We start from the raw sequence: 13131 nt of genomic DNA on the forward strand, positions 1-13131 counted from the left end.
TTTCGGAGGGTGTGGACGTTGTCTCTCGTTGTGAAGCCCCATGTGTCGTAGATTGCCCATCCAGAGAACTGTCTTACTTGCAAGATAATTCTTTAGCGCTTCTAACCGGCGACAAGTAAGGAGGCTTTGTGGTGCTGTCGGAGGAGACGTATAAAGCAAAAGCAGAGGAAGCGGTGTTCTCGGTGTTCGATAGAAGAAATGAGGTACGTCTGGAGCGTGTAAAGAGTGCGGCAAAAAGATTATGCCGCTCCATGAATTTGGATAAGCTTGTTAAGTCCATAGACAAGGCGGAAAAGCTCGGCTTGGAACTTTTCTTCGCTGCAAAAACTCATAAAGTGGACTGCCCATTGCGGGTAATTATTTCTGAGAATGGGACATGGCAGAACTCGCTTGCAAGGTTTCTGCAGCAAAACTTAAATGTTCTTACGATTGACGACCCTTTTAAGGTGAAGAACTCTGACGAGGTGATCCGATTTCTTAAGGACAGGCCCAAGGCGAACCTGTCGGCTTTCTCAGTCGACATTAAAGACCTTTATTATTCTATTCCTCAGGACAACCTGTTGATCAGTGTGAGGAACTGCATTGACAGACACGGAGTGATTCCGTTTCAGAACAGTTGTGGTCTGTCCGTAAATAACTGTCTAGAATTGCTTTCAACGTACCTCAAGTCTACATTCGCTGTTTGGGAAGGTAACATCGTCACTAAAAAAAAAAAAAACGGAATATGCATTGGCTCCTGCGTTGCTCCTGTTTTGAGCGACGTTTTTCTAGCGGAGCAGGACCGAGAGTTGAAACGCAGAAGTGAAGGTTCCAGTGTTGCGGGCATTTTCAGATATGTTGATCATTTTCTCGTTTTTACCAACTCACAGGATATGTCCAATCAGGCTAGCATGTTCAGTATTTTTGATATGTTTTCCGAATGCCTTCATCCACTAATCCTGACGCATGAAGAGACTGTGAACGAATTCATCAGATTTCTTGATCTGGGCATTTATTTTTCTGCTGACCATGTGTGTTGAGCTTATGAACGGCGTGGAAACAAACCTGTCCTTCCTTTTGGTTCAGCCCACTCGAAACTAGTCAAACGGGAAATTGTAAAATCTTGCTTTTGCAGTGCTCTTACGAAATAATGCGAGCATCGACTGGATTATGCGTTTTCTAGCCAGGTGACCCGGTTGAGCGGCTATGGCTACCCGTGTTCACTCCTGTTATCGGTTGCCGAGAACATGCTCAAAGAAAGCAGGGAAGTAGTGCCGGGCACCGTTGGGACTGGCACAAATTGGAAGAAAAATGTGGCGGTACTACCATACATGCACACTGTCGCCCACCAGCTCAAAAAAAAAGGGAAAAGAGCAGGTGTGCATGTGGTGTTTTCCGCACCAGAGAAGCTGTCGAAACTGTGCAAGAGGGTAAATTCCACCATTACTGGCAGCGATTCCTGCACTGTTAGGCACAGCAACCTTTTGTAGAGTGCGCAAAAAACGTAGTGTACTCTATACCTTTGCCCTGCGGCCGAGCCTACGTAGGCCAAACTGGCAGATGTCTAAACGAGAGGCTCATGGAACACAGCAATAGTGTCATCGGGGCATCCCGTCATCTAGGCATACACTGCCGTGATTGCCAACAGTGTAAGGAACGTGGTCCTTTTTTGGGAAAAACAACAGTTCTTCATAAGTATGTCAGCAAAACTGCCAGGGAGATAGCAGAGGCTGGTGAGATTGCAAAAAAGGAGATTATTGCGTCAGCACCCCTTCGGTGTTGTTAGGTGATAAAGAACGTCGGGTCTTAGGAATTTCCAACTAGGGTATCATAGTTTTTGTTCTTGTTTGCGTCCTGACTTTTAGGTTTTAGCTTTATGTTGTCTTCCTTGTACCTGTGATGATGTGTTTCCTTTGCGGGTTGGCGCTGCTACCAGTCTCACATGATTTTCCTTTTCGTTGCTGCGCATGCCCGCTGTATGCTATATGTAGTCGCTGCGCGCAGCAATAAACGTTGTTGAAGTCGGCGCTTTGTGGTGTCTCCCCTCAAGTCCGTGTTTCTCTTTGCGTTGTGAATGTAAGCATGAAGTACCAACTCGCCCATCAATTGATTTTAAGCATAGCAGACTTGGATTGGCACCATGTGGTAGGTGTGAGAAGACTTATCCGCACAGTGCGCACAGCGGTCCGCGAAAGAATCGTCGAAGTGTTTGAGGTCTGCCGGGCACAGCAGAGTATTAGTATACAGGCGGAGCACAAGCCACTCCTCCTCCTTTGAGGGACCTTTACGCGGGTGGGGATAAAGGCCGTGGCCAGATTAATAGAGTAAACAACGTCTTTGAAGGAGTAAGCCGGAGTGAATTCTAATTCCTGATCGTCGGGATCGGAGGCGAACACCCAGCGCGAGAACGCGTGGGCGGTGGCGTCAGCTGCTGTATTTCCCGAAAGGCCCATGTGAGCAGGACCCCAAACGTTATTCCTGTGAGCGGGGTCCTCGGTGTAGACGCTCTTCTCGAGAAGGTGGTAGGAGTCAAAGTGCGAGGTGTGGAGATGATGAATGGAGACGGTACCTTTCTGGCTGTTGAAAAACAGGAGGAAGGGCTTATGGAAGCACGCTTAGGCACTTTCAAGGGACCATTGTACAGTGGCTGCATGGGCGAGCGCACACCGTCGTGGCGTACGGAGACATATAGGCAGCGATGAACGTAATGGCTGACGCAGATACGACGAGAATACTGCTGTTTGCGTGATGGCATGACGATTTAGTTTTCGAATATTAACTAGAGGAAAGGGTGGCGCCTCTGCACTCCGTCCACTGATGCATGCCGGGAAGGCGTGATTCGGAATGACGTTTGGGGGCTTGTTGACTGTTCTTCGCATTGAATTCTTGCTTTTCGTGGTTCGTTTTCAACGTTGTTCTGTGTGCTTTTTGGTGGTGTAGTTATCCAACTATGAAGGCACTTTATTTGAGATACGAAGCACCCGAAGGAGCTTCACTCAAATGAGCTGAGCGCAGTGACTGGTGCAATGGAGCGCAGTGGTGGTGCAGCTCGGCCTGAAGTCCGTTTGTCCCATCGCTTAGAGCCAGTTATGCAGGACGCTTTCTTTGTCTATTGAGAACCCGAGCACTGAAAGGTGAAAGAAGAGAAAAAGTTTATTGTGAGCTTATATCTCAACAACCTGCTGCTGTGACCTTCCTTGACATTTTTTGTAGGAGTCTCGCAGACGGGTGTCTTTTAGAAGGTGAAATTACTTCGACAAGCACCGCTTGTTTTCATCGTACTCGACGAGGATTGCATCGGTTTTCATTTCAAAGCGGAATGGTGGCCGCATATTGCATTCAAAAGCGACTTCCACTTCATAATTAATTCATGAAAATACTCCCATATTGTACTTATCATAAACATGGTGATCACTTAAGTGGTAAGACCGGTAATTTCCGCTCTCTGATTCATCTTTTTATTCGCAAAATCCATAAGCCCAGCGCGAGGACATGCTGAACGCAGGCATGTTGCATGCGCAAACAACTTTCTCATAGAAGGGTGAGGATTCGGGTATGTTTCTCATGGCACGATCAGGCGCAAACCCGCCATCGTGGACGACACTAATGAAACGCTTCTATTCTTTACACTTTCAAAACAGACCTTTCTAATGTGCACTAGCGCAAAACTTTATTTCAAGGAATATTTCCCCTCAAAAGTGTGTCTATTAAATGCAAAAAGAAATGTTCTCAACGACGAGATATATTCGGCGACATGAAAAATGATCAAGCAAGAGACTATAGCGCAGAATAGACATGACACAGAAGAAACGAACAACACGAGCGCTCGGGTTCGTTTCTTCTGTGTCCTGTCTACTCTGTGCTATAGTCTCTTGCTTGATCATGCGCTAACAAGCCCAAAAAGCCACGCTTATGAAAAATCAAGCTCGCAAAGACGGAAGATTCATCACTAAACAGCGCAGAATTCATCACTAAACAGCGCAGACCAGGAAACGGGCGCTGAAAAGACGACGATGACACTAGCGTCTGTGTAGCCGTGTTTTTTCCTGCGTCCTTGTCCTGTTCAGCACTGCTCCGTGATGAATAGAAACCCCTCTCACCACTGCCAAATTCGGTGCTCGTTTACTGACTCTGAATAACAGCGCAGAGAGAAGGTAGAGAGGAAGTAGACATGTCTGCTTCATCTGTCAATTGTCGCTGCGCTGTTGCTCATGGTCAATATGTACCGACTAGCTCAACTCGCCGTCTAACTGCTCGTTTACTGCGATCTCCTTTCCTGCTCATTTATGGATGAGAACCGATGGTCCTTAAGTGTAACAGGATGAATCCCATGGGACTCGAATTGTAGCAGAACGCGGCAGAACGATAGGCTGGCACATGAGATTAAGTTGGCGGGGTACAGTGGACGCAGCTGGCAAAAAACAGGGTTTATTGGAGAGATATGGGAGAGGCCTTTGTCCTGAATGGGCGTAGTCAGGTTGATGATAATTACAATGCACATAATTGAATATACGGTATTTTCATTTTTGAAACAAAGTTTTTTTACTATATTTTTTGGTAAAATTTACATTCCTGTATTCGCACTTGTGTTAAAAGGATAACACTAGCCAAAATGATAAGAAACCTTATCTTCCCTACATTGCCACGCTGGATGAAGGGCTCTTTTAAGAAACTCGCACAGACGGCCGCACCGCCTTATCCAATATGTAATATTTAGAGACTATACATGGGCACGACAGCGTTCGTTGCGGTGTGTTGACGGCTGGCCTAGTCGGTTATGTCATCAGATGCAGTTGGAGAGGGTTCGAAAAATTTGGTTAGTAGACGCAAGTTGGTGCCGAAAGTAAGATCCATGTCGCAGGATGATTAGTCACTAATAAGTGCGGTGCGGATTCCTAGAAGAACAGAAAGAATAGGCGATCCGTCATGGTCTAAGAACGCCGGCGCCATGAGTGAATTACGCCTTCAATTGTCGATGGAGGCGCTCGCTGACATGTTTTTATATCGGGTTCTAAGCTGTTGTCTCGATGTGGTTGGAGCCGGGCAGGCAAGGTAAGCTTCCTAATATTGCTAATTCGAACTGACGACCACTGTCAGTCGAAATCACTGAAGCGACACCATTACAGCCCGTCCAGAGAGTGATCAGCTTGCGTGTCATCGACTCCAGTGCGATGTTCAAAAGGGGCAACGCCTCAGGCCATCTGGTGACACTACAATGTTGATAAATGTCATGAGGCAATTATGTTGCTGGGATGCAGGTAATGGACCAACAGTATCGACGTACGGGGGGCTGAAGCGGTTGTCCGGGGACGGCAATGTGCAAAAAGGATTTGCAGACAGGTGGTCGACGGCTGACATCTGAGGCACGCACGCGAACAGCGACGACCACCCATGTCAATTCGAGGCCAGAGATAAGGCGGATTTCATTGGATTTCACGAATGCCGGTGTGAGCGGAGGAGAGCAGGGTCCGGCGGTAAGTGTGAGGCACGTAGGGTCGAGGGCGACCGCTCGCCGTCCATGGAAATGTCGCAGCCTTCACTGGCTGTTCCAAGCTAGCGTGGCTCCACATCGTTACAGTGGACAATAGGCATGACCTTGAAGTCCACGACTAGCCGTACGTCGTCAGTCGTGTGAATTTCTGCACATGAAAGAGCATCGGCGACTGCGATCGACTTGCCGCTGATAAATGCAAAAATATATACCAGCTTCCTCATTTTTCGGGGAGCATAGGAAATGATACATGACGCGAGCACGGAAGTCAGGGGTCTGTGGTCAGTCGAGATCCAAAAGTGTGGTCCTTCGAAAAAAAGCCGGAAGTGCTTCACGGAAAAATAGATTCCTAGAGATGCCGCAATGGCTCAGTGGTTATGATGCTCGGTTGCTGTCCCGAATAACACGGGTTTGATCGCGGACGCGGCAGTCGCATTTCAATAGCGGCTGAACTACAGAGGCCCATGTACTGTGCTATGGCAGTGTACGTTAAACAACGCCAGATGGTTGAACTTATCCGGAGCTCTCTCTCAACCACAACAGCGCCCCTCGTAGCCTGAGTCGATTCGGGACGTTAAACACCGTAAACGAGCGAGCCAGCCAGCCGCTCAGACAAGCCGCCTCACTTCTCCTCCTCGCCGGTGTCTGCAAGAACCTGCGTCATCAATTAGATGGGTCGTTCACCATCCTCTGAATCCAGTTCGTACACTACGGCTTGAAAAGGAAATCCAGATTTCAGGACAGATGAGCTATCTGTACCATGACTCAAATAAACCGTTACTGTGCACAACAAAGGCAATTTCTAAACATGCAAGGAACAGGGCAAACGCAGGGCGATCGAACTTCTTACTGGCCGTCAAGCGTAGAGCCGTCTCCAGCGCCTTCAAGAGCGCCTTTTCTCTGTAGCGCGAACATGATGTACTATCCAGTTTTCCCGTAGAAAGTTGAAACCTATAGTAGGCGGATCGTAGCGGATCACCGTTGCTGAGTACCGCGCAGAAGTTTCTGCCTGGCTGCGGAGACTTTGTGGCCCCTTCTGCCTACCGTCTGTGCTGGGAACACGGCGCCACTGAAGGCTCTGCACGCTATAGAGTACGGCTAGAGCAGCTGCGAGCGCCGCTGCGCGGACACTACGAAGAAGGCCACATTCGAAATGCGCCACGGGACAACGTGAACTCTTGCGGAGCGTTCTCACAGCCACGCGGTTTTTGAGTGGCGAGAGAGTGTACGCGAAGCAGCGATATTAATTGCACCTTTCAAGATTATAAAACCTCATATGGCAGCAGCAAATGTCACATTGCCACCAGGCTTATAGCTCTAAGAACTTTAATTTAATTTAGTTGAAATTTTTTTGCGACACCTCACATACAGTGTGTATGAGACATCGGAAGCGCAAGAAAAAGCTGTCTCGAGGAGACCTCGACAAAAGTCTCCGAATTCTATAGTGGTATCACGCAGCAGCGGCAAGAGCTTGGCGGAAAAAGCAACAACACTAAAATACTGCAATATCAGTGATAAAGCACCCACAAAAATCCAGGCCGGCATGTTATTATCAGAGCCAAATGAAACGAATGAGGCATAGATATTCAATGAGCAGAAGATACACATACGTAGCATATCTCGGAAAACAAGAGTGTAGCGTCGGCGTAGAGGTACTGTACAGCCCCCGCCTCGTGTGTCAGAGGACGAGAGTTCAAATCCCGGTGCCGCGCAATTCTCCAGCGGATTGAAAAAATCGTGTGTTGATGGAATTACATAACTAAGCCCGGGGTCTGCCCTGATCTCAGTGATCAGAACCGACCATGCACTCCATCATCAGAACAGGATTTGGCCATTCTGGTGAAGTACTTGGCCACACATCCTACTTCATCACCAGTCTGATGATGCCCAATGCAAGACAAAGCCCTCTTATGTATCTCTCAAATTAACCCTGTCCTGAACCAGCTGTGCCCATCTTATCCCGAAAACACTTCTTAATCTCTCCCGCCCACCTAACTTCCTGCCGCCCCCTGCTACGCTTCCCTTCCCCTGGAATACATTCTGTTACTATTATGGGCCATCAGTTATCGTGCCCTCCATTACATGTCGTGCTCAAAACATTTCTTCCCCTAGATTTCGACTAGGGTGTCATTAACCCGTGTTTGATCCCTGACTCGCTCTGCCCTCATCCGGTCTCTTAATGTTACACCTATCATTTCTCTTTCCATAAAGCGCTGCGCCCTCATTAACATAACTCCAACACTTTCTTTCAGCCTCCACGTCTCTGCCCCATAGGTATACCTAGAGATAAGGAACAGCTGTTATTTACTTTTCTGGTAAAATATTTTTAGGGCAATCCCCCAAAGTTAAGTAGATTTGCAATTAGTGAATAATTACTCAATACCACCCACCCGAGCGCAGCCATACGCTGCAAAGGGAAGCTATACAGCTCTCGCAAAAACTTAGTAGTTAAACAAAAATTCGGCCTGATCGGGGGTTCGAACCCGGGACCACTGCTTCACCAGAGCAGTCGCTCTACCAACTTTAAAGATTCGCCTAAAAAGATTTGACCAACACTGTTCCCACTTCGAGTTATTGATCAATTCGTTCCGCCCTACCATAAGCTTGGCGTCCCGGTTAGCTCAGTTTGTAGAGCGACTGCTCCGGTTAAGCGGTGGTCCCGGGTTCGAACCCCGCACCAGGACGAATTTTTCATTAACTACGAAGTTTCTGAGAGAGCTGCATAGCTTTCTTTTCCAGCCGTATGGCTGTGCTCGGGTGGATGTCAATGAGTAATTGTTCCCTTATGTACTTTTCTCGTGTGGTATATTGGTGAGCTGCCATTCAGGTAAACCGATTAATCCTCTTTAACAGCCTTCCTGCTTGGACAATATTCACCCAGGACACTTTAACGCCCTTCCCACTTCATATCCTCTTTCCCATCTCTGGGCCTTTATCCTCAAAGTGAAGGTGCTCTTGGTGCTATTCGTTAGTCCCAAATGAACGAAAATTATTAAAATAAGTTTTTGGCATCTTTAAAACATTTTTTGCTAATTTTCATTGAAATGTAAGAATGAAGGTGTTTGTTTGATTTGATTTAGAAGTTTTGCTTACAGTTGACTGTGTTTGGGTCTAAGAAGCCATACCTTATAGTTTTGTAGTTCAGCTCTCGAGCTTTTCTATGCATTATTGAAGTGTGCTTTGATTGTATCCTGCAATGATAAAGTCTGAAAGTATTGCGGTGCTTGTTTATCATTTGGACCCATTACTAGTTCTAAAGTGTATGGGTCCAACCAACTGTGTGCGTGCTGGTTTAGAACATTAATAACACAAAAACAGAAAAAAACACAAGCAATGAACGCCTAATTGGCTCAGACGAAGACAGTACTCTTATTGAAACGTGGGCAGGGATTCTGAATTTTCCCATTCGTTGTTCGCTATGTGACTGTGTACCACATTTAAGCTATATCCAATGAGAAATCGCATGACACCACCCGGAAGGCTGTTCGTCAAACGATTTCGTCACAATTTTGCTACGAATGGTGTTGAGAAAACTCGCGCCATAGGGATGTGGGCTATTGGCGAGCATGTATAGACGAACGACATGTGCAGGATTTTCTAAAAGGACGGTGCTCGGCTTACCGCGTCCGTCGCACGGCCGCTTGTTCACGTCACTCTAGTTTTGACGCGATCGCGTTAAAGGCCCCGTCACGCAGAAAATCTAGTGTCGGCGTTGTCGTGGTTTTTAACTACAATTAGGGTGGCGTACGGTAGCACAGGCAGCCACCACCGAAGAAGCAACCTCGCTCACGTGATCTTGTGAGGTCATTAAAACCCACCTAGTGGACCGTAAACAAACCAACCACCCTGGTAGGTGGCGGTTAAATTGATGGTTCACGGGAAAGGTTGCTCGGGAAGAGCAACATCGGTCGCGCCAGACCCACCAGGCACCAGACCCACCAGTCCCAATGGCTCATTACTTAACCGCTGCACCAATGCCCAAGGAATCGTATGAGAACTCCCAGGGACATATCGATGTAAAGGTGATAATGACCAATCCGGATGTACGGGAATTCACTCATTAACGCTATCGTGTCATATCCTTAAGGCGGAGTTTAAGTGTCCGCTTCAATTTTTCTTGCCATCGCTGGGATTTTCTGTACGATCTGGCGAGTACACACACAAGCCACCGGCTTTTCTTGATGGGACGAATAATGCTTTTTCAGTAATATGCGGCGGTAGAAATGAGATCATCAGAAAAAGAACGAACTAGACCTTAGTGTGTCCTGGCGCAGGTGGGCGTTGTCGGCCGCACTGGCGCCGGCAAATCCTCGATGGTGCTGGCCCTGCTGCGAGTGCTGAAGGCCACCCGCGGCCGCATCCTGGTCGACGGCATCGACGTCGCCTCGGTGCCGCTGCAGACACTGCGTACCGCCATCACAGTCATCCCACAGGTGAGCCTCGTTTGAGGACTGACGCAGCGAATCGCTGCGGAACTGTCTATGTGTAAAGGCGCACGTGGTTCTTAGTTTCAGCTCTACTGCTTGGCGGAAGTACATCGACGAAGAAAGATCGCGCCGTATCCCGATGCAGAAAAAAACAACTTCATTTGGCTATGATTTAAAGACTTTTCGAAAATATTTCCATCACATTACGCATCCAGTTGCTAAGCCTAACGTGTACTCGCAAGTTATGAGTTAACTGAGGCGTTTTAATATTTGGTCCTTTCCCAACACCTCTTGCCAAATATTTCCGCGAGACGCATTTTCCCTTCATCTTTGGCTGCTCTTTTAGTTTGTTGTTGAGGGAACGCGACCTCATCTCTCCACTTGCTACGCGAAACACTGCCACAGATTTGTAGAATTATCATAATCACAGCATAAAAAGCTACACGAAAAGACATGGACGAAGACACCAGTGGATTATGGGTGCGCTCACGCTGAAAACCTTTCGAACTACCACAACGTGTTCGCAATAATTTTTGATCTATTATTGCAACAGGCGAAAATCCAAATTTTTAGTTTCAATGAGTCTGTACACGCGAACTAAATATGCAAATGAAAGACAACATGAAAACAGAGGCAGCTCGCGGGAAAGCACTGGATGCCACAGCTAAAAAAAGGAAAGAATTCTGAGCATCATTGGTGAAAATGAAACGTAAATGGTTAAGAGCAAATAATAGATACAAATGTAATCAAACTCAACAGATATTTTCGCAGAATCTAACCTAAATGTACTAGTGCGTGCAAGCGTCCTTGCATCAGCCAGCTGTTTAAAACAAGTCTTTCTGCTGGTTTTCCTTGACACGACACAAAAGAAAAACAGATGAGGAAACCTCAATGCAGTATAGTAAACGATACTCAAAGAAATCATTGACCCTGATATTTTTGAAATGTACACAGAAGTATGATCTTTGGGCAGTGTACCTGTCTCCGGTGATAATCGTTGTCGTTTCTGTTGTAATGTCACAAACGAATTGGGAGTAATTTGACTGAAATTGTGAGTATTAGGTAAACAATTTTAAACGTGGAAGGAGTTATTAACCACTGCTCTACAGAATAAGTTGAAATTCATGCCGCAAGTTTCATTCTCTGCGACTATGGCGTAACCGTCATGAAAGACACATTACCACTAGAACCTTTGTCGCTGCACTGAGAAATATCCTGATTATGCCTTTTCTGTCAAATTTATCACACTAATCCAACCCTGAAAATTTTACTTATCACGCCACCGGCGTATGCTTCATCAAGTGTCGGTAACTCTTGTAAAATAGGAATACCTCGCTTTCGAACAGTATTTTATCAATATTCCTTTATGCCTCAAAGAGCATCGGAGTGGAACTGCCTGCCTAGAACACTGGTGCTAGCCGACAGTATCAAAGATTTTAAAGGAAAGCTATACCGCTTGATTCTTAAATTGCAATACCGCTTGATTCTTAAAAAAAATTGCGCATCATTTTCTGGCAGGTCCAGCTCTATACTTCTGCCTACCGGCGACCGCATTATGGTTTGTACGCGACTTCATATTGGCTTCGTTTCTTGCTTTACTGGTACACAAAATACCGTGTGCTACTGCCTGCATAGTACATATTGAACGTTATTGCTTTTTAGGTGCTGATTCTACCTTTGCCGGCGCTTCTGACATGAAATAATTTCCTTCTTTCGCGTATAATCTTTGTTTTGCTTGCTATTGGTGTTATTTTATTGCGTGATATTTGTATTGTCAAAACACATTTGGCTTCATGACTTACAATGTCATGCAGCCCTGTTCTTCCCTTCCCCCTCCTTAGTCCCACTCTCTTCTATAATGCTCACTAGGAGAAGAGGGTAACAGAAATAATAATAAATAGATAAATAAGCAAATAAATAAATCTGGCACAATGAGAGAGGGCGCAACGGCTGCCACTAGTTTTTTCTGTTAGATAAGTTAAATTCTCAGCGCACGCATGCATCAGGCACATTATCCCAGTGTCTTAAAGGTTTCCGCTTAAGCTGGAAGAATGTCGATTACATTGAATTTAAGTTTGCTGGTAGGGCAAATGGGGCTTCAGATTTGTTAGAGTTTGCAACTGGGATAATATGCTGGCATCACATGTGGTGAGCATTTCGCACGGAACAGCCGCTATCTACTAGGTAATCGGAGGAAGAGCCTGTATAAGGAATGACGCAACGCACCATGCCTGGCATGGCCGTTAGTCGTGCTTGTCTAGATTAAGATACGCGCATAGTTTTTCACACCCGCTTCAGCTATAAAAGCACTGTACGTTCAGCAATAAACAGCTATTGTTGTCTGGACATCTCGAGTGATGCAGCCCCGGGTAGGGAGATATTTGTGGCATCAGCATACAAAATATATAACTGCATATTAAGTTTAGAATTAAACTGAGTGTTATAAAGATAGGGATCTGAAAGGCTGCCTTGAGGACCACCGCAGTGTATTATCGCCTTTAGCCGACGCCCTCTCGTCCCAGAAAAGTGCATGCTTTTGCTGGTCTAAGTAGGAATCGGCAGACACATTCCCCAGATGTCATATTTTTTTTTCTAATTTCCAAAGTAATACATCGTGGTTCAAAAATTCGAATGCCTAACTGAAATCGACAAATACTGCAAGCGTTGGATTTTTGTTGTCAACATTTTCCAAGGTTATCTTTCTCTAAAAGTAGAGCCCATTTTTTGAACGACGTTTGCGAAAACAAAAGTGAGACTCACTTAGTTGATCATGCTTGCCGAAACAAACTTTCAGCTCTACTGATTACTGCCTTCTAGGACAAAAGTTTGGAAGACGGTGTTTATCGCTGCCCTTAAAAATTGCTGATCTCTTTGGCTTTTTTCATCCTGCTTAGAAGCGCAGAGTGAAAGACAAAAATGGAAAATTAAAGCTGGAATTGAGACTGTAGCATCAGGAACATTCTCTTTTTGCTTTATTTGTGCGCCATTTAATGGAAACGGGATGCGGATATCTCGTTTGTTAAAGGGACCTTGAGGACAACTTGAACCTTGCCCGTATCCGTAGGGTAACGCGTTCTGATATAAAGAGCGCTCTCACAGAAAGTCAAACTTTCCTCAGCCATAAATGCATCCTTCGCGCCTTCACAAGCGCTAAACTCACAAGGAAATGTCAAAGAATAAAGTTCTGCTGACAGCAATAGCTGGACAGAGTTGAATTCTCGGTTCCTTAGAGAT

At 46.1% G+C, this 13131-nt stretch overlaps 1 protein-coding gene across 7 annotated transcripts in view; it reads left to right on the plus strand.

Annotated features, from left to right (window-relative positions):
* The window catches only part of LOC144107794 (multidrug resistance-associated protein 1-like), a 592391-nt gene that overhangs the window by 507007 nt on the left and 72253 nt on the right, over positions 1–13131 (plus strand). For all 7 annotated transcript variants that reach the window (XM_077640975.1, XM_077640979.1, XM_077640978.1 and 4 more), the window contains one exon: positions 9745–9903. In XM_077640975.1, coding sequence (XP_077497101.1) covers positions 9745–9903 — 159 coding nt within the window. The remainder of the gene's footprint in view (positions 1–9744; positions 9904–13131) is intronic.

Source organism: Amblyomma americanum, chromosome 10 (genome assembly GCF_052857255.1).
Source record: "Amblyomma americanum isolate KBUSLIRL-KWMA chromosome 10, ASM5285725v1, whole genome shotgun sequence".
In the NCBI taxonomy this organism is placed as follows: Eukaryota; Metazoa; Arthropoda; class Arachnida; order Ixodida; family Ixodidae; genus Amblyomma; species Amblyomma americanum.